The following is a 19,995-nucleotide window of genomic DNA, read 5'->3' on the forward strand; positions in this document are numbered from 1 at the left end:
CAGTCAGGCAGCTTCTGACTCTTCACAGTATAGCTGTGAAGCCTCAGTTTTGTCTCACATCTAAAACTGTATTCTTAGGGGTAGCTTGTTTGTGGGTGAGCACAGCTTTGGATGTTGATTGTGTAAATGCTTCCTCAAGGCTGTGTATCTCATTTCAGATTCCAGGTTGAGAAAAAGCCTGAGGGTACACTCGTGTGAGCGTTGGTAATGTCACCAGGGTTCTACTCTGGAATCCTCTGCTCTGCTCTATGGTCATCTCCATTGAAAGAATTCAGATGAGTCGAGTGGTGAAGCATAAAGAATAGGGGGGCTGCTTATTGTAAAGCAGAAGAAAGTGCACACTGTGAAGGTGTAAAGTCCACAGTGGCTCCTGTCTTGTATCCTCAGGCTTTTGACTTTTCAGTGATCCCCAGAGCTGGCAGCTTTCCCTTAGGCTCTTTGTCCAGTGCTGGTGACCAGCAGCTGTGCTTGTCCTGACTGCTGCAGGGGTCTCAGGAGCGCAGCTCACAGGATGCTGTGCTCCAGAGGGTCTCCTGTTGTCTTAGGAGGGTCCGTGCACTTAGAACTGGTTGGCTAGTCATTAGTGTCCCTCCAGACAGCTCTGGAGGTTAGGTCTCCTCTCGTGGTGGAGATGTGACTCAGCTGGCAGCCCTGGCTTTCATTGAATCCCTGCTGTCGCAGCTTTGGCACTAACCTCTACCTCCACCATGTGGCTAGGAGTACAGTGTGAAGTCCCTAAATCTCATTCAAACTTCGTTGTCAGTTATAAAATTTATTAGATATTTGTGATTAGAATATTGGAAATGCCTTTAAAATTTGGACATTTTCTTTTTTATATTTAATAGTTTTGATTTTAAAATCCAGAGAAACTTTGGAAATTTTACTTTCTTTCCTCTTTCTTCTTTAGACCATCCAATTATGATGGGTTTTGAGCCTCTTGTTAACCAGAGGCTGCTTCCACCCACCTTCCCTCGCTATGCAAAAATAATTAAAAGAGAAGAAATGGTCAACTATTTCTCAAGATTAATAGACAGAATAAAAACAGTCTGTGAAGTCGTGAACTTACCAAACCTACACTGTATTCTGGTGAGTATAAAGTTATATTCTGGAGCTCTGGTGCAGTAACAGGATAGTTTGTCACTCTAGAGACTGACTGACAGACCCGTAGATAGCATTGGAGTGTGTGCACACACAGCACATGGTTAATTTCATAAGGATTTGATTCATTTTTAGAAATTAAGAAGCTAAACTCAAGATATTAGGTAAATCACCCCAAATTTTAGGAATAGGATTCTGTCTTCAAAATATTTTTTGCATGAGGGTGTGTATGTGTACACATAAGAGAGAGTTTTTCTTTGTTTTTAAATATCATTCTGGAGATTTAACTCCAGGGCCTCATACATGCAAGGCTAGTCCTCTACCACTGAGCTGTCTCTCCAGATAGACTCTCACTGGGTGGCTCAGGCTGACATTGACAGACTGTCGCACAGCCTGGCTGTGAGCTGTGACTTCCTGCCCCAGCCTCCTGAAAGCAGAGGCTTTGGGCTTGTGTTGCCAGACCTGGCAGGGTTCAGTGTTCTTACATATGGTCCTTGGTGACCTTCCTTGTTTGTCCTGGTGAGAACTTTGTGTTACAGGTGCTTTCTTTTCATATCAGTAAATACACAAATTTCTGCTTTACTTTGAAGACATATCTCTATACCGTGTATTGTTTCCAGCCAGCTGCCTGGGTCCCACTGTTGTCTCAGCCCACAAATAACACACGAGACACTATATTATGAGGCTGTTGGCCGTTTGCTATGGTTTCTTGATGACTAGCTCTGACTTAATTATTAGTTCATAATTAATAATATATATTTTTATAAGGTCTTCTCTTACCAAGAATGCCAGACTTGCTCCCCCTCCTCCTGGGATCACATGGCGACTCCCCACTCTTGACTACATTTCCCAGAATCCTCCTTGACTCCTAGTCTCACCTATCTTGCTTCCCTATTGGCCAACAGTGCTTTATTTATCAACCAATAGGACAAACATATATACAGAAGGATTTCCCCCATCATATCTCACTATAAAAGCTTATATAACACAATTGCTTTTTAGTTCATATCACATTACATTTAGGTAAATTTCATTGTTTCGCATTTAACAGACAGACAGTACCAAGATGAAACCTTTTTATGTAACCCTGTGCAGCATGCATTTTCTCTTCTGAGTGAAACCCCTTGTATAATGCGAAGCCCTCATTCTTTGTGATGTAGAGGAAGAACAGAGCTAAACACTCAGTGGTGAGTGGCTCTAATCCCACCACCAGGGAGACCGAAGCAGAGGCTTGGGTTGTTGGCTAGCCTGGGCTAGCTCAAGGCAGCACACAGCAGACAGTACTAAGCAAAGGAAGGCTTTACTTTGAGAGTGTTGTGCAGCAGATGGTTCCCGTACATCTCTGCATAAAGCAGAGCTTTTCCTCATTAATTTAACTTTCATCCGTCATCATCCTGTCTGTTCTTGTACGGGGTGTGACTCTCATCCCTAGAGATACACTAGCACAGCAGAGTAACTCCTCAGCTCTCCTCCATCCGCAGGTAGGCAGACTTGCCTTGCCAGGAGAGGGCTTAGTGAGGAAGGACAAATACCTCCCAGAAAGACCCCAGGCAGCACAGTGGCAGCAATAGAGGAAGTGTGGACAGGGAAAGGGTTAGCAGTCTGTGTCTGTCATTGTCGAGGTTCGGGGAAGTGTGGCGTGGTGAGGTGTGCTTATGTACAAGGACAGTAAGCCAGATTGAAACATACAGCTCCAGGCTCAGTGAGAGACCCTATTTCAAAAAGTAAGCCAGGGAGTCATCAGTGAGGAAGCCCAGTATTGACCTCTGGCTTTCACATGCTGTGTGCATACATGCATAATACACCTACACAGACATGACTTTCATGACCTGCCTGCCAGCTCCCAAATAACCACACAGAGACTTCTTATTAATTATGAATGCTTGGCCGATAGCTTAGGCTTGTTGTTAACTTAACATGTTTCTATTACTTTACTCTCTGCCTCGTGGCTTTATTACCCCATCTCTAATGTCCATCCTGCTCACTCTGCATCTCACGGTGTCTCCACCTTTTTTCTTCCCAGCATCCTCTCTGCCCTGAATATCCTGCTAGCTATTGGCCACTTAGCTTTTTATTGAACCAGTCACAGTGACACATCTTCACACATGTAAAGGAATATGCCACAACACAGCGGTGTGTTCAGTGAACACCAGTTTTATGGTGTTTTAGGATATGTCCAGTATAGTCTCACAAACGTGAATGGTAGAGTTTCGTAGAACACTCGCTAACACATGCAGATTACGCCTGTGCTGTGCTGGTTTATGTCGACTTGACACAAGCTAAAGTCATCTGAAAAGAAGGAGCCTAGGTGGAGAAAATGTCTCTGCAAGATCCAGCTTAGGACATTTTAATTAGTGATGGGGGGTAGGCAGCCCATTCTTTGTTGGGTCATCCCTGGGTTCTGTAAGAAAGCAGGCAGATCAAGCCAGTAAGCAGCACCCTCCATGGCCTCTGCCTCAGCTGCTGCCTCCGGGTTCCTGCCCTGCCTGAGTTCCTGTTCTGACTTCCTTCAGTGATGAACAGTGATATGAAAACATAGCAAACCAAATTAACGCTTTCCTGTCCAGGCTCTTTTGGTCCTGGTGTTTCATCACAGAATAGAAGTGCAACTAAGACACATGGGGTGCAAGTAGCTGAAGGAAAGCAAAGAGTATCCATGCCTAAAATTTAGGATGGAGAAGAGAAGCCAGTAAAGAAGCCAGGAAGAGTGTAAAGACGATGAGTGTGACTGAAGAGTACAGGCTTGTTTGTTTCCCTAAAAGGAGTTAGCACAGTGCAGGACTGTTAGAGGGGATAGCAGTTAAAGGAGAGAAAGGAAACTGCTTAACTAGGCAGAAGTTAGGTGAAGACCCTCCCCCTCCCCCCCGCCTCCTTCCCTTTCCCTCATGTATTTGAGACACATTCATAAGCAGTCGGGAATGTCAGAGCCCTCTGCAGTACCCTTTGCTCTGACGGTCTGAGCTGTGACAGGCTTTTCTGATGCCCTCTCTGTTGTTGACAAGTGCTGTACCTGGGAGGACTCGGGCTCTGTTGTGGAAAAGTAGCTGCTTTCCATGGTGACATCACCTGGGAACACATCTCGTCTCTTCCTTTTGTTCTCACTGCCAGCCTGCAGAAATATTGTAGGCATCCAAAAGCACACATACCTATCTTTAACGTTTCAAATACTAAAATTCAACATACAAAAATTGGAAGGTTCGGAAAGTGTTAGCCACTGTCTCTCTAATTTTTAGATGTTAATGTTTTTTGTGTATTTTCTTGTCTTTCTCCCTGTATAATCTGTATTTCTTGATCCTCACTCTAAGCAATACCAGTTACCTGGCTACTTTTTTTTGAGGTTTATTTTCATTATTTTAAATTATGTGTATGTGTTTGTCTGTATGAGGATGTGTGCACATGAATGCTTGAGTCCTTGAAGGCTAGTGGTGTCAGATCCCCCTGGAATTGGCATTACAAGCAGTTGAGGTTGTGAGCCACCTAATGTACTGGGTTGAGTCCACACAAAAGAGTGTGCTCTCTTCAGTCTCTGAACCCTCTCCAGCCCCCACACTTCTTTTAAATTGCAGCTAAGGTTTTTCATCACCTAATTACTGTTGACACTTTTCTTAGTATACAAATTCTATGTTGGTGTGCACATTCACATGTACAGATCTTGGTCAGATTTGGAAACAGTTTTTGTAGACTCTGAAGTCAACCCGTTGGTATAATGAAACGTTTTTTAATAAAGTTGACCTTTAATTCTTTATTTTAACACTAGTAGGATATTTTTTTTCCAAACAATGACATTTTATTTGCAAACATGGCTGGCTTTTGTTTGCTGTCCTAACAGCACTGCTTTTCTCTCTCAGGACTTTTTCTGTGAGTTTAGTGAGCAGTCACCGTGTGTTCTCTCAAGGTCTCTGCTGCAGGTAAGATCCACTCTCTCATTGGTGATGAACAAAAGCGGACGCTGTTGGGGTGGTGATCCTGCCTTGCGTCCGTTTGTCTTGGCCTACACTTGCTGCGTGAGAGCCGCACCACTGTGTCCTCCCTGCACTCATTGAAACGCTGCGTTAGGGAGGGTCTGTGCCAGGCCACAAAACAGACCTCAGGAGTGCTGTAAGAAGTGGGAGCACACAGCGTAACATGCTTTCTGACCAAGTTTAGAATCAGAGTGCTACTCAAGGTAGCCAGGGGGAAGTAACTCTGAACAGTGAGAAGTTGAATAACACTTAAGTAACTCACAGATCACACCTGTTGAGGGGAACTGGAAACCCTGAATTAAGTAAATGTGACTCCATGGTTATAGCACTTCTGTACAAGCCTGAAGGCCAGAGCTTGTGCCCCTGAGCCCACAGGATTACTGGGTCGTGTGGTGGCCGGCCTGTGCCTGCAGCCTTGGAAAGTACAGACAGGATGCCCCAGAGCAAGCTGCCTTGTAGCACCGGCCACACTTGTGAGCTCTGGCGTGGTTAGGGTCCTGCCTCAGAGCATCAGATGGGAAAGCAAGTGGTCCAGAGTCAGCCTCGGGCCTGCAGCTGCGTGCACAGATGTGCATATGTGGATACATGTGTGCTCAGACTCAGGGAAAACACATGTACACACAAGAAGAAAAGGGGAGGCATGAGAAATTTAAAGTACACAAAGTCATAAAACTAAAGTACTTAACACTGTCTTGACTTAAAGGAGGGCCCAGGACTAGGATATGGATCAGGTAGTAAAGTGTGCACACACACGTGAGACCTGGATCAGGTAGTAAAGCCTGTGCGTGCGTGCACACACACACACACACACACACACACACACACACACACACACACACACACACACACACGTGAGACCAGGAGCTTGATCCCCAGAAGCCATGTGAAAAGCGGGGGCTAACAGGCAGCTAACAGCACATGAGGTTGACCTCTGACTTCCACCTGTGTGTGCACACCGCCCACATACATGCACATATACACACTCCAAATGAAGAAAAGCATTACTGTGTGATACTTTTGTCTTCAGAAACAATAAGGACAAAAAGAGCAAATTGCACAAGAAAAAAGGAAACAACAAAGGTCAGCAAAAGTCAGTAAAGTACGGATCAAAGCCATAGGGAAAACCACTGCAACTGAAGGCTGCTTAGAAACACCAGGAAAAGTGAGCACAGCTTCACAGACAGAAGGGAAACAAGGGAAGATACAAATAATGAAAAGAATAATGAGGGACAGGGTACGTAACCCATTGTCTAAAAGTACTTAGACAAAACAAATGTATTTCTTTAATGAAAGACTCCCAAAACTTAAGGCATAATTAGAACAACCCTGAATCTATTAAATAAATTGAATAGTTAAAAACATTCCAAAATGAAAATTCTAAGCCAGTTCTACATAGTTCCTTCCAGAGACAAGAAGAGTTAACGATCTGACACTAATAAATTAAGTCAGTAACAAGGCAAAGCTAATTTCATAAACATGAGAAACTGCAGAACAGTGTCCCTTATAGCAGAAAGCAATGTAGCAGCAAATTGAAGGCAGTAGTATATTGTAGATTGTAGCCTTTTCCTTGCCAGCCGCTTTGGTTTTTCCCCCGTCAGTTGCCTGGATTCTGCCGCGTGGCAGTCCCCAAATAAACACACAGGAGGCTATATTAATTATGAAGCTGTGTTGTTGGTCGTTTGCTTGGTTTCTTAGTGGGTACTTCTGACTTAAGTATTTACTCCATAATTGTTAATCTAAGTATTTCTCTTACTGGAGGAAAGGTCTGGACTTCTTTCTGCTATGGCAGCTACATCGTGACTCCCTATGTTTCTCCTACCCAGAGTCCTCCTGGACTCCTAGTCCCACATATCTTGCTTCCCTATTGGCCAACAGTGCTTTATTTAACAACCAATAAGAGACAAATTTCAGAATGATATCTCCCATCAGTATATAATTACATCATGACCAGTGGGGTTAGTCCTGGGAATGCAAGTATGGTTCAGCGTTTGAAAGTTGGTGCCGGGCGGTAGTGGCGCATGCCTTTAATCCCAGCACTCAGGAGGCAGAGGCAGGCGGATCTCTGTGAGTTCGAGACCAGCCTGGTCTACAAGAGCTAGTTTCAGGACAGCCTCTAAAGCTACAGAGAAACCCTGTCTCGAAAAACCCAAAGGGGGAAAAAAGGAAATTGGTATACTTTACTGTTCAATTGGAAATCTCAGTAAATTGAGGAAAATGTGACAGGATTAACATCAATTCACAATTTTAAAAAGCCAGAAACAGGAGTAGAAGACAGCACTCTTAATAAAGGGTCTATGTACAATCCTGCAGCCACTACACATCTTACATAATAAAGTTAAGTTTCCTCTTGAGTCTGGGAAGACGCAGTGAGGCTGTCTGCTTAGCACATCCTGCCATCTCTTCCCTTCCTCTTGTTACTCAGTGTCAGCCGCTGCAGTGAGGCCAGTGAGGGCTGGAAATTACACACAGTTAGCAGACGTCCTGTGCAGAGTGCCGAGGGTCTACAAAGACCTTGCTGAAGTAGGTGGGTGAATTGAATAGACTGTTACCTCCATGCTCCTGCCGCACACAGCTGAGGACAGCACTTGAGAGCAGTGCTGCTGAGCCACAGAGGCAGGGCCTCGGGAACTGCAGGCGCCTGTCATGCCAGCCTGGCCACAAAGGCCCCCTCTGACTGCCACACTTGGGCCATGGGTCATGTGATGAAAATGAAAAATAGTGCTGGAAAAATAACTGAAGATATAAACCCTTTCTGTTAACTGAAAGAAGTGACGTTTTTAAGGTGTTACTCTTCCCCAGATTGGTCTATACTGCATATTGATAGTAGTATCATTCAAAACGACAGCATGCACGTGGGTACATGTCTAGAATCTCAAATGTGTGTGGGAAGAGAAGGAACTAAAAGTGTAAAACCAGCCTTGAAGGAACAGAATGGGATGAAAGGTTGCATACTATTCAACACTGGTATTGGCACAATGATGGACAGATGAATTGGTGCGACCAATAGGATTTTTTTTAATCAGTCCTTTATTATATAGACTTCCAGTATGTAAACTTTTGTTGATTGGCCAATGTCACCAAGTAATTGCTTAACATTATGTTTTTAGCAAACATCTGTTGTGATTCAGTCTGTTGACTCATTCAACTCCACATTGTTGTTCTTGACTGGGAATTATACTCTTATATGTTACTTAATCTCTATCAAAATGCTCCCTAAATAAAGATTAATAGGGGCTAGAGAGATGGCCCAGTGGCTAAGAGCACTGGCTGCTCTTGAGAAGACCTGAGTTGGACTCCCAGCACCCACAGCGCTGTTCTCGACCGTTTGTGACTCGCGTCCCGGAAGACCTGGCGCCTGCTCTGACCTCCACAGGCATGTGTGTGTGTGGTGCACAGACATGTACCAGACACACCAATAGAAACTAAAACAGGGTTTAAACTAAAACAGGGTTTACAAATTGATTTATAATGTATCTACCGGTTTTTTATTTTAATCCCTTTGCATTCTGTAGTATTACAGGTTGTGTGTGTGTCAGTGGTGACAGTTGTATATGACAGCAGAAGTGACACACTAATATGTCTAATGCTTGTTTCAAGACCACTTTCCTCGTGGATAACAAAAAGGTCTTTGGAACTCACCTCATGCAAGACATGGTGAAAGACGCGCTTCGGTCCTTTGTCAGCCCCCCGGTGCTCTCCCCCAAGTAAGTGTCACCTGACGCGCTCCGGTGTGTGCTTGTGGACACCCGCGCTCCGCACTCCTTACAGGTTCAGCCAGTCTCCACATAGACAGGTCAGTTTCCTTCAGACTGCTCGCCTTGTCATAGAGGCTGGATGAGAGCGTGCAGCATTTGAGCAGGTGTCTTGAGAGACGACTAGGGTGGTTTTTTTTTTTCCAGCAGAAAGGGAAGAGCTGAGTCATTATTTCATACACAGAACCCACTCAGCATTTGTAAAAGCATGAAAATACGAGGTGAATTTTCATACATGAAATGTCAGTACTTCAGCATTCTCACCATGATTTGTTAAAATAAGTCAAGCCCCATGCCATGTAAAACTGGCATGTGTTTGGGTTTCCTGGGGACAGACCTTGAGACCAGTATGCATGTAAGTATACTTAGAGGTGGCTCCAGGAAAAGCTGCAGTGTGTGTGCGAGGAGGACATGAAAAGAAGAGGGTCACGAGGCGTGCATCCAGATGCGTTTATTTAGTCCTGTAGAAAGCTCTGCAGACAGTGTGGTTGCAACCTCAGCATTTCCTCCCGGGGGATAAAGAACCTGAGATTGGCCCCTATGCATGTCACCTCCCATTGTCCCTGGGAGGCTGAATAAAGCTGTCATCCCACCTCGTGTTCACCGCACAGGAGTTTCTTTGTAATTCAGCCCAGACAGCCTAGTGTGCTCTGCCGTGGATCCTTGTCCTGTCCCGGCTCCTACAGCCTCATCCTACTGCTCTGCCTCAGCCACACTGACTCTGTTGCTGACGTGGGTGTTTATCAGGGCGAAGGACGGGACACGGTGCTCTGCAACTACTACTCGAGTCTGTGGAGTGCCCCAGTTAGTACATAAACTCCACAAACATGGACAAATGCTTTGGCTGTTGTGTCACAATAGACAGATGTGTTGACTGGTGTTAGCTGCATGTAGTGAATGTTTGTTGACTGAATGAGTAGAGGGGAGGGTAGGTGGTTTAGAATGACACTCATGTGTCTTGAATGCTTTTGTAAAGTTTGTGGTAAGTGGGTAGCTGCTCAGGTTTTTGGAGGGATGGAGTGGTTCATGTCTTGTTTCAAAGGAGGAAAACTGACGAGAGCAGGGAACTCATGCAGATGGGTGAGCTCAGCATGAAGGACGGGGCGTAAACAACTCAGTCAGCTGGTGATGCGGTGACGAGTAGGCATGGTCTCTGTGCGTTGCTTTTTTAGACTTGTGAAGGATAAGGACCTCATTTTAAATTCTTGCCCTTGATCTCAGTGTGGTGAAGGCTGAGGCAGGAGTATAGTTTAAAGCAAGCTTGTGCCACTTAGGACGTTTGAGGTCAACCTGAGCCACCACATTGAGTTTATCTCAAAAGACCAAAAAAAAAAAAACCCTTTTCATGACTGTATTAGATTTACTGCCTTTCTAGTAGCTGCCAAATATTTCATAATAGGAATGTGTTCCAAGGAATAGTCTTGTGGGATGTGTGCGTGCGCTTGAGTCTGTGTGTGGTGTGTGTGTGCAGCCCTGGATATGAGGAGAACAAAGTTTTTATATAAAAGCTCAGGAGGAGGGGGTTTCCAAATGGGGGATTTGTCAGGCAAAACAGCCAGGATGACTAGAGCAGAACATAGGCATAACAGGTAATCATAATGACCCCTAAAACAAAGACATGATTGACGTTTCTGGAACAGGCAGTGCAGAAACATTTGTAGTAAAGGCTGCCAGTAGGGCGTGGCCCAGGCCTTGAGAAACACAGTTAATCATAAACAGGAATGAGCCTAATTTGTCCTTACTGTAAGGTGGGTTTTAAGCTCAAGATGGAAACAGGTTGGTTTTTCAACAAGCTTATGTTTTTATGGCTTCTCAGAGAAGGTTTTCTTCATGCCTTTCTCAACTGGTGGTGGTGGTGGTGTTTTCTGTTAGTCCACAGCAGGCAGATGGAGGTCCTAGAACCACGTTAAGGGTTTGTTTCTCCATTTGTACTCTTCGGGGTCTGGTCAGGTGGGATCAAACTCAGGTGTACCTTGAGCCATCTGGAAGGACTGGTTTCATAGGATAGAGTCACTACACATAATGAGAATCAGCTTCGTGAAGGGCAGACGTCATAGCATGTGGTGACCATAGTGTGTAGTTCACTGGTGTGAACTAGTACGTTATCACAAGTAAGACTTCAGACAGACCTCAGGGAGTAGTGTTCTTGGTTTGTTGTTGTATGTGTTGAGGTAGGGTTTTCAGTACGTAGACCAGGCTCCCCCTGCCTCTGCCTCTCACATTCTGGGATTACAGGTGTACACCACATGTCTGCTCAAGTCAGAGTTCATGCCTCACATACACAAGGCTCTGGGTTCTGTCCTACCCACTGCTGTGAGAATTCTCGTTTTTCCTTTGTAAGTGACTTGAAACGTTCCTCTTGCTCACTGGACTTCCTTTTAAGATTTCAGTTTTACCAGAACAGTCCTACCTAAAACTCACATGAAGTCTTCCGATCAGATCATTTTCCATGTCATTGCTTGTCTGCATCATCTCACTCATGTTTCTTCCCGTTGAGAGTCTTCATTAGGGTTTCCGTTGCTTTGACAACCCCGATGACTGAAAGTAACCTGCAGAGTGAAGGTTTGCCTCAGTTTGCAGCTGTCAGGTGTCACTGCGGCAGTTGAGGGAGCTCAGGAACCTGTGCAGAGGACGTGGAGAACCCAGCACCACCTTTCTGTGTTGGTCATCAATTAAGAAAGGACATTCAGGCCAGCCTGGTGGGGCATTTTCCCAGTCAGGGTTTCTTCTTTCAAAATGACTCCAGCCTGTGTTGGCTGGAGTAAACAGCAGCACACACAGGTGACATTCGTGTCCTCATCAGCTGTACTCTGCTGCTGTCAGGCAGGGTTTTCTGTGGTTCTTACAGGGTATTTGTGACACCTTTACCTCAGCCACTTAGATTTATGCCTGATGGTTATTCATTATGTGTATCTGGCAGTTAGAGACTCGGGGTCTTCTAGCGAATGATCCCTTGCCTCATCTCTGCTCTTCCGTTTTTCTCTCTCCTGCCCCCCCCCGTCATTGTCTGGTCATGGTTCTGCTTCTCTTTGAGGCTTGGGAATTAATTCCCCATCGAGGCCCGGGAGAGTCTCGTGTGCTTTTCCGTCTTTGCCGTAAATGCACGTGTGTCTTCAGAGCCCTGGCATCTATCTACTCGGGCTCCGTAGCTCCTCTAGGCTGCAAGGAAGGGACAGTAGGCGGGGTCCAGGGACACAAGCTCGTGTTGTGTTTTACAGTGACGAGTAAGAGGCAAGCGGCTGGGGGAGTGTAGGACCTGGGCTTTTGTGTTCTCACTGCACAATGTGGGAAGCACAGTGATAGGAAACACCTAACATGATGCTGCCTTCCTCAACGTATTCGGTTGTGTTTTCTGTCAGTGGCGTCTGTAGTCATCACTGCTTCTTGTGTCTGAGCTACAGTTTGCTCTTAGTGATGTGACTGTTGTCTTGCAGGTGTTGCCTCTATAATAATCACCAGGCTAAGGACTGTATCGACTCCTTTGTTACGCACTGTGTTCGGGTAAGAACGAGAACTTGGCTTGTTGCGATTGATACTTTGAAAATTATGGTGCATAATTCTTTCCTACGCATTTATACTTTTCTTCATTGATCTCTTACTCATGTCTAGTGAATACATTAACGGTTCTGTCTCCTCACTACTTCAGTGAGTGGCTTTATGGCCTGTGCTCTTGGCAGATTCAGATAAAAATTCAGCGTGGAATACCTGTTACCGCCTGTAGGGACCAGAAAGGGACACCGTGACCCTTGGCTGAGAGCTCATTTCCTCCCTAGTATGTCTTGTGAATGGATGTACAAACCTCACTTCTATGACCTTACAAAAATAAAATTACTCTTGTATGTTTACTTTGGAACTGCCTTAATGAAAGGGGTTCTATTTAAACTAAAAGTGTTAGTTTAAATCAGGTTACAAACTTTTTTTTTAAGTCTTTGGTTAGGGGAAAAAATGCAGGCCGGAAGTAGATTGTTGCCTGTTATTCTTATTTAATTATATCAGCATTTCTCTCAGAAATAAGTTAGGCAATTATTTAGGGGATAATTCTATTTCATGCATGCTTGTGTACATGTGTGCATACAAGTGTGGGTTTGGAAGCAGCATTGCATGGTGAAAGGTTTTATTTCTGTTGCATTTTATTATTATCACCAGATATATTGCTTTACTTGCTGAAAATTTACATCTTTTGAGAGTGAAATGTTAATACAGGCTGAGATCCCTAACCTGAAATGGGGAATACTTTTGACTAAAAATCTTTCAGATTTTGGAGTGTTTGTGTAGAATTTGTGGGTTAAGCATCCCTAACCCAAAACCCTGAAATCCAGCATGCTCCCAAGTCCGGAGGGTTGTGAATGTTACTTTAGCAATGCACACCTATAATCCTAAACACTCAGGAAATTGGACAGCAAAATCACAACGTCAGAGTCAGTCCTCAGCTACGTGGTGAATTCATGGCCAACTTGGGCTACCTCAGACTCTATCAGATTTTTGTTTTTTTGCGGGGGTGGGGGGTGGGGGTGAGTTTTCAGACAAGAGGTGCTCACCCTGTGCCTCTAACTCTTCTAGAAGAGTTGCTAATCAAAAGAGTCTGATGAGCTCACCAAGACAAGCACGGTCGTGCCTGAGTGCAGACTGGCTCACCCTGTGTGTCTGTTTGATTAGTGCTGCTTCTGGATACTACAGGGAGCTGTGTTTCCTGTGCTTAAGAACAGGAGAGCCATGGTAGGAGCCATCACTCCAGCACCACAGACGTGTTAGCATTGTGGTCTTGGCTTTCAGCTTGAAATAAGCAGAAAAGGAATTGCAGGAAGACGTCCAAATATTGGAGGAATGTTTTTTGTTTGTTTAGGTTTTCTTTTTGCCATAGGAAATCATATTTCACAAATAACCACCTTTTTCTATTTATAAATTCTAATATTGAATTCCTTAAAAACGGACACCCTTGTAAGAAGCATGAAGTGTGATTGGGTGCACATGTCCCCACATGTACTTATGCGTTTAAACAAGAGTTAAGACCCTGGCATGTTATTTCTTTGGGATAAAGAAGGTTTCACGTTGACAGTTAACAAGCTTTCTGTGTGTTACAGCCATTTTGTAGTCTTGTTCAGATCCATGGCCACAACAGGGCTCGACAGAGAGACAAACTGGGTCACATTCTTGAGGAGTTTGCGACCTTGCAAGATGAGGTAAGAGTCAGGTGTCTTTTTCTAAAATTCAGCAAGTCATAAATTACAAGAGTAGCATGCGTCTGTAAAAAAATAAATACTTAGAGTCACTGGACTTGGGAGTACGAGACAGAAGGATCATGAGTTCAAGGCCATCTTGAGACATATGGGACTGTTTTTCTGATACTTTAACTTTTGAAAAGCAATTATTTAAAACAGTGATTTGAGGATTAATTTTTCACTATGATATGCCTATTTTTCATAAAGTGTAGCAGTTTTATACTCCAGAGGAAAAGAGTACATGAAGAAATGGAAAAATACAGTTTATAGATCTTCCCCCTCCCCCGAAACAGTTTCTTTGGAGCCTGTCCTGGAACTCCTTTATAGATTAGGCTGGAGTCAAACTCACAGAGATCCACCTGCCTCTGCCTCCATGGTTTCGTGGCAAGTCACCCCACAGTGAGACAGTTTAACGCTGACTCGTGGGCAGCAGGGGATCCCATTACTAATACCAAAGACTGAAATCACACATTGAGGCTTGTTGTTGTGAGACAGGGCCTCACTGTTTTGTGAGGCTTATTCTTAGCCACGGGGCTCTCAGGATCCTCCTGAGGCCTCTGTCTCTGGAACAGGCTGATGGCACTGCAGGTTTACAAGCCTGAACCCCACTTTGTCCGGACAGAATAACTTGTGTGAAAATGAGTGTGTATTTTGAGAAGTACTTTGGATAAATGTTAAGAACTTTTCACACCTAGCCAGAAGTGCATTTGAAAGCAGAACTCTTGGGTTGTGCGATTTATGTTTTGTGCTCATGCTTTTCGAGTTTTCTCGCTATCTAATTAATTGATGTAATGTAACAAATTAACTTGACAGGCAGAGAAGGTTGATGCCGCACTTCACACTATGTTGCTGAAGCAGGAGCCTCAGAGACAGCACCTGGCCTGCCTAGGGACCTGGGTGCTTTACCACAGCCTCCGCATTATGATCCAGTATCTGCTCAGTGGCTTTGAACTGGAGCTCTACAGCATGCACGAGTACTACTACATCTACTGGTGAGGACTCCTGCGGCTGCCTGCGCTGGGGGAGCCAGCCGCAAGCATGCATCTGCAAAGAGTGCAGCTGGGGAACACGGCCTCCTTCCGAGAGTTGGTGCTTTCCTTCCTCCTTGCTGAGGCGGGGTCCCCGTGCTAGCTGTCCTACACGCAACTCCAGGTCACTTTCCTGTCTGCCCACCGCCTCACTGTAAGAACGACGGCTTTGCAGATGTTGGGCTGCATTTTACATTTTTAACATGGGCTCTGGGGATTTAAGTCAGGCTGTCAGTCTTTCTGACAGTCGCTTTGACCAACTGTGTCACCTCACTGACCCCCTGGGATATTTCTTTTCCTTCAGTGCATTTTTCCTGTACTTGTGGCACAGTTGGTAAACTATTTGGAGAATTAGAACTAGGTCAAAATATACATCTTTAGTGCTGTAACATTGTTTTCATACTTCTGTGAAAAGTACTAATAAAAGAAAACGGGTTAGTTTGACATATTTTCGGGGGGCATGGAGGGTGTTTAAAACAGGGTTTCTCTGTGGCTTTGGAGGCTGTCCTGGAACTCGCTCTTGTAGACCAGGCTGGTCTTGACTCACAGAGATCCGCCTGCCTCTGCCTCCCGATTAAAGGGATTAAAGGCGTGGGCTTCTTTTTGCAACTGTGGAGAAACATGAAAACAGTTTGCTGTGAGTTGTGCACCAACAGCCCACAGTGTGGACCCACTCACTAGAAGAAGCTTTCTTGTGAGACATCATGGCTGCGCACCTTCACTAGAGGAAAGATAAAGACTCCTGGGGAGAGGCTGTTTGAGGCCACCTTAACCATGGAAAAGCTGTAGCAAACTGACGTCAGCACCCTGATGATTCTGAATTGTCTTCATCTGTCAAGGGATGGAGCCAGTTTTAAACTTTACTTCCTGTTTATCAAATACTTAAGTTTGCTGTGTTATACTTCAGTGTATTTGCTTTCTAAACTCACAGTTGAATTTCTTTAACTTAATCACCGTCCTGAGAAGGGAAGGACCTCCCTTCCCCACACTTGGCATGGCTATGCTAGGAGGTTCTGTAGGCCACTCTGGGCTGTGCAAGCTGAATGTGAGAACTGACTTTAGCCAGCCCCACATGACCCTTGCTGAAACTCTAATTCTACATACACAAAACCAGTGGGCTGCCCATTAAGTTCTCCACAGTTCCTTGGCTTTGGAATTACTGATTTAGCTCCTCAGTTTTTGCAGAATAATCTTGTTTTGCTTATAAATGTGATCCCCAAGGCTTACAGGCCTTTAAAATCAGCATCAGAAACAAGTGATGAATCTGTTATGGCCATCTAATCACGTGCCTAGAGCCAGTCCCGAGTTTGTAGACTTACAGCGCGAGGGAGGCAGTCCTTTCCGTTTCCAGCTCCTACCCAGGCCCAGACAGTACTGCTGCTGGCCCAGAGATGGCAGATTGAGGTCACTGTCACGGAATTCAGCGCTCTGGCTCTTCTGAAGTACAGCTGTGGAGCTGTTGATAAAGCGCTTCATAAACATGAGAAATATCTAGTGTTTGAAGGGAAACAGTCATGTCACCCCTCCCCGTCACCATGTGTCCTCAGATAATGCACAGTTAGATATCACCTGTTATCTCGCTGTGCGACTTTGCCATAGACCTTGCGGACCCTCTAACTGTACTCTGCTGTGGGGATTCGTTTTATTCTGTGAGGAGATCCTATGTGCTAAGTGTTTTCTTTAACTTAAGCGCCAGCAGCTGCCTTTCCTACTGATGTTACATTCTCTCTTGGGAGATGAGTGTAGCCCTCACCTTTAGCAACCATAATACCACAGCTTCAAAATCGAATGCCAGTATAATTCCTAATGCGACCTTTAATTGGTTTCTGTTGGCTGAAAATGTTGTGTTTGGACAACGTGATGACTCAACAGGTAAAAGCAGTTTCCACTGAAGCCTGATGACCTACGCTCAATCCGTGGACTCCATGAAAGGCAGAAAGGGAGAACTGACTCTACAGAGCTGTCCCCTAGTCTCCATGCATGCTCTCTGGACACGCCACTATGTGACACGCACACACATGCACACGCACACATCGTCGTCATGATGACATTAGCATGCTCTGTTTTATATGTGCTTTAATATTGTAGGCTGCCTGGCATCTTTTGATACAGTGTTGGGAGTAGACATCCTAAAGTATGTATCATAAGGGAGCATGAACACCTTACTGATCTTTGGGGGTTTTTTGTTGTTTGTTTTGTTTGTTTGTTTGTTTGTTTTGGTTTTGGTTTTTCAAGACAGGGTTTCTCTGTATTGTCTTGGAGGCTGTCCTGGAACTAGCTCTTGTAGACCAGGCTGGCTTTGAACTCACAGAGATCCACCTGCCTCTGCCTCCCAAGTGCTGGGATTAAAGGCGTGCGCCACCAACGCCCGGCCTGATCTTTGCTTTTTGTTGATTATATAAGTACTCCTTAGTTTTCTGTATTACTGGTTATACTGGAAACATTACATGCCATTTCCCAGATTTAAACTGCTTTTCCATCCTAGATGCCTTATTAGGTTAAACTTTAAAAAATTAATAGTAAAATATCCTATTTTATTTATTGAATACATTCAACTAACTAAACCTAGATGTTTAATTTTACATAATGCCAATAATTATGGACACTTTCTGAAGTCAGTTTTTTTATTTATTTGCTTTGCAAAGAGTAATTAGTAGACTGGGGTGAATTGTGTCCTGATAGTGAAAAACATTTAAGGGTGTTATAATTTGCATGTATATAGATAATTATCCAGGAATCTTTTGAAAAGCTGTAAAATGTGGAAAGGGAGAGATCACTTTCAGTGCTCATTTCTTGTAAGGTCTGCACTTACCAAAAAAAAAAGGAAAAAGACAGTTTTACAAACTTGTTTTTCTTTTCTTTTTTTAAATTTAGAAACAATCTTGTAGATCAATCCCCCCCAGTTCCTCTCTGTCCCATTGTCCCATGTCCCCCACCTACTCCCCAAGGAAAGTGAGGCCTCCCATGGGGGGGGTCATCAAAGACTGTCACATCATTTTACAGACTTTTAAAGCATTACAAAGCTTGTCCACATGGGGCTGAGGACATAGTAGAGTATATGTTTGTTTAGTCTGAGGCCGTGGCTTCAGTCCTCTCATCAAGATGAAATAATAAACGTCTCCGTTGTTATGAATACTTGTGTTGGGAAAGCTGTCTGGTTTAGCTATCTCCCACTAACTGATACTCTGTGACCTTTAAGGTACCTCTCTGAATTCCTGTATGCATGGCTGATGTCGACCCTGAGCCGTGCTGATGGCTCTCAGATGGCGGAAGAGAGGATAATGGAAGAGCAGCAGAAAGGCCGCAGCAGCAAAAAGACCAAGAAGAAAAAGAAAGGTGCTGTAGAGAGTCTCACTGCCGGGCGGGCTGGCTGAGCAACAGCCCAGTTGCCTATCTGCCTGGTGTTGGGATCGCAGGTGTGCACCGGCACGCCTGGCTCTGCGGTCTGCTTGCACAGGCGAGTGGGTGAAAAGCTCCCTGTGAGCTGAGTCCCTGCGGTCTGCTGGGCTTCTCTCACCGTCGTGCACAGACCACAAGTAGGCTGAGTGTTAGTGATGGGCGCCGTTCAGTTCCCTCACAGACCTGAGCACTGTGGAGTCTTAGAGCAGGAAGCAACACTCGGATCGTACAAGCAGAATAGATTAGAGATCTGGGCGCACGGGGTCCACCCTGAGTTGTGCTGTTGCATTGGTGTGGACAGGTAATCAGAGTTAAGAACCCCAGGAAGCAGGTGTTTCAGAGGGACTGCTGTTACTTCTTGCCAAAATTCTGTAAGCCAGCTACTCAGGGAACACAGTTGTTTTAAGTTCTCAGCTCAGCTGTATTATTTGTAGATTTTGGTCATAAGATAAAATTTAGAGAGACAAATTGAGGTTTAAGTTCAGTAAGTAAATGGGTTTTTTTGTTTTGTTTTGTTTTGTTTTAGTGGTTTTTCTCCTACAGACTTCAGGAGAAAGGGGAAAAAGAGTGTAGAAGATTTTTTTTCTTTAATTGCAGTTCGCCCGTTGAGCCGAGAGATCACAATGAGCCAGGCGTATCAGAACATGTGTGCTGGGATGTTCAAGGTAAGGAGTGAAGTCGAGGCCTCTTGCTGCTTCACTGTTAATTCCTTTTCCTTTTTTCTTGAGACCAGGTTTCTCAATGTAGCCCTGGCTGTCCTGGGAACTCGCTCTGTAGACCAGGCTGGCCTTGAACTCACAGAGATCCACCTGCCTCTGCCTCCCGAGTGCGGGATTAAAGGTGTGCGCCACCACCACCCGGCTTTAACTATCATTCTTACCTAGTGTATTTGAGGTCGCCTCTTGCCTTGATTCTCCCAAGGTCTCCTATCACCTATAGAGTTTCCCGTCTGTCTGAGCGTTACCTTATTCCGTTCTAGCTGTACTCCACAAGCAGTTGACACCTTGCTTCATGGTCGATAGCTCTAGCATTCCTGGGATTGTAGTGTGGGAGTGGGCTCTGGCTTTGCAAGGCTGTGGACATTAATCTTTAATTGTACTGACAGTTCAGGAAGGATCTGAGGTGACTCACCTGAAGTTACATAAACCAAGAGGGGACGCTGGCAAAGACACTGGCCTGTGTGATAATATGGAACTTGTTCCTTCACCATCTTTTACTTGAAGTCTTAAAACAGTGACAGAAACATGAGATGTTGGCGGCGGAGGGGGCGGGACTGGAAAAATTATTTTTTTTACATTAATGTATCATTTTCCCCTCTCCTCCCTCCAACTCCTCACATATCCCCTTCCCTCTCAAAGGCGTGCGTGTGTGTGTTCCTAACTATCGTCCCCCAGTCCACACACTGTTGCTTGGATGCACATGATTTCAGAGCTGACCACTTGGTAATGGGTGAACAGCTGGAGGCTGGAGTGTTTTGTATAAAGCATGGTGCATAGGTTAAAATGGATGAGAAGTATGGCTTCTGTTTAAGTTGTTA

General features: G+C 44.8%; 1 protein-coding gene across 3 annotated transcripts in view; it reads left to right on the forward strand.

Moving 5' to 3' along the window:
* Positions 1–19,995, forward strand: part of Naa35 (N-alpha-acetyltransferase 35, NatC auxiliary subunit) — a 46,090-nt gene that overhangs the window by 22,087 nt on the left and 4,008 nt on the right. For all 3 annotated transcript variants that reach the window (XM_005078418.4, XM_040756113.1, XM_021232047.2), the window contains exons 12-19: positions 908–1,086; positions 4,947–5,006; positions 8,658–8,764; positions 12,247–12,313; positions 13,894–13,992; positions 14,845–15,023; positions 18,259–18,395; positions 19,056–19,123. In XM_005078418.4, coding sequence (XP_005078475.1) covers positions 908–1,086; positions 4,947–5,006; positions 8,658–8,764; positions 12,247–12,313; positions 13,894–13,992; positions 14,845–15,023; positions 18,259–18,395; positions 19,056–19,123 — 896 coding nt within the window. The remainder of the gene's footprint in view (positions 1–907; positions 1,087–4,946; positions 5,007–8,657; positions 8,765–12,246; positions 12,314–13,893; positions 13,993–14,844; positions 15,024–18,258; positions 18,396–19,055; positions 19,124–19,995) is intronic.

The sequence above is a fragment of the Mesocricetus auratus genome, unplaced genomic scaffold (assembly GCF_017639785.1).
Source record: "Mesocricetus auratus isolate SY011 unplaced genomic scaffold, BCM_Maur_2.0 Super-Scaffold_100013, whole genome shotgun sequence".
NCBI classification, from domain to species: Eukaryota; Metazoa; Chordata; class Mammalia; order Rodentia; family Cricetidae; genus Mesocricetus; species Mesocricetus auratus.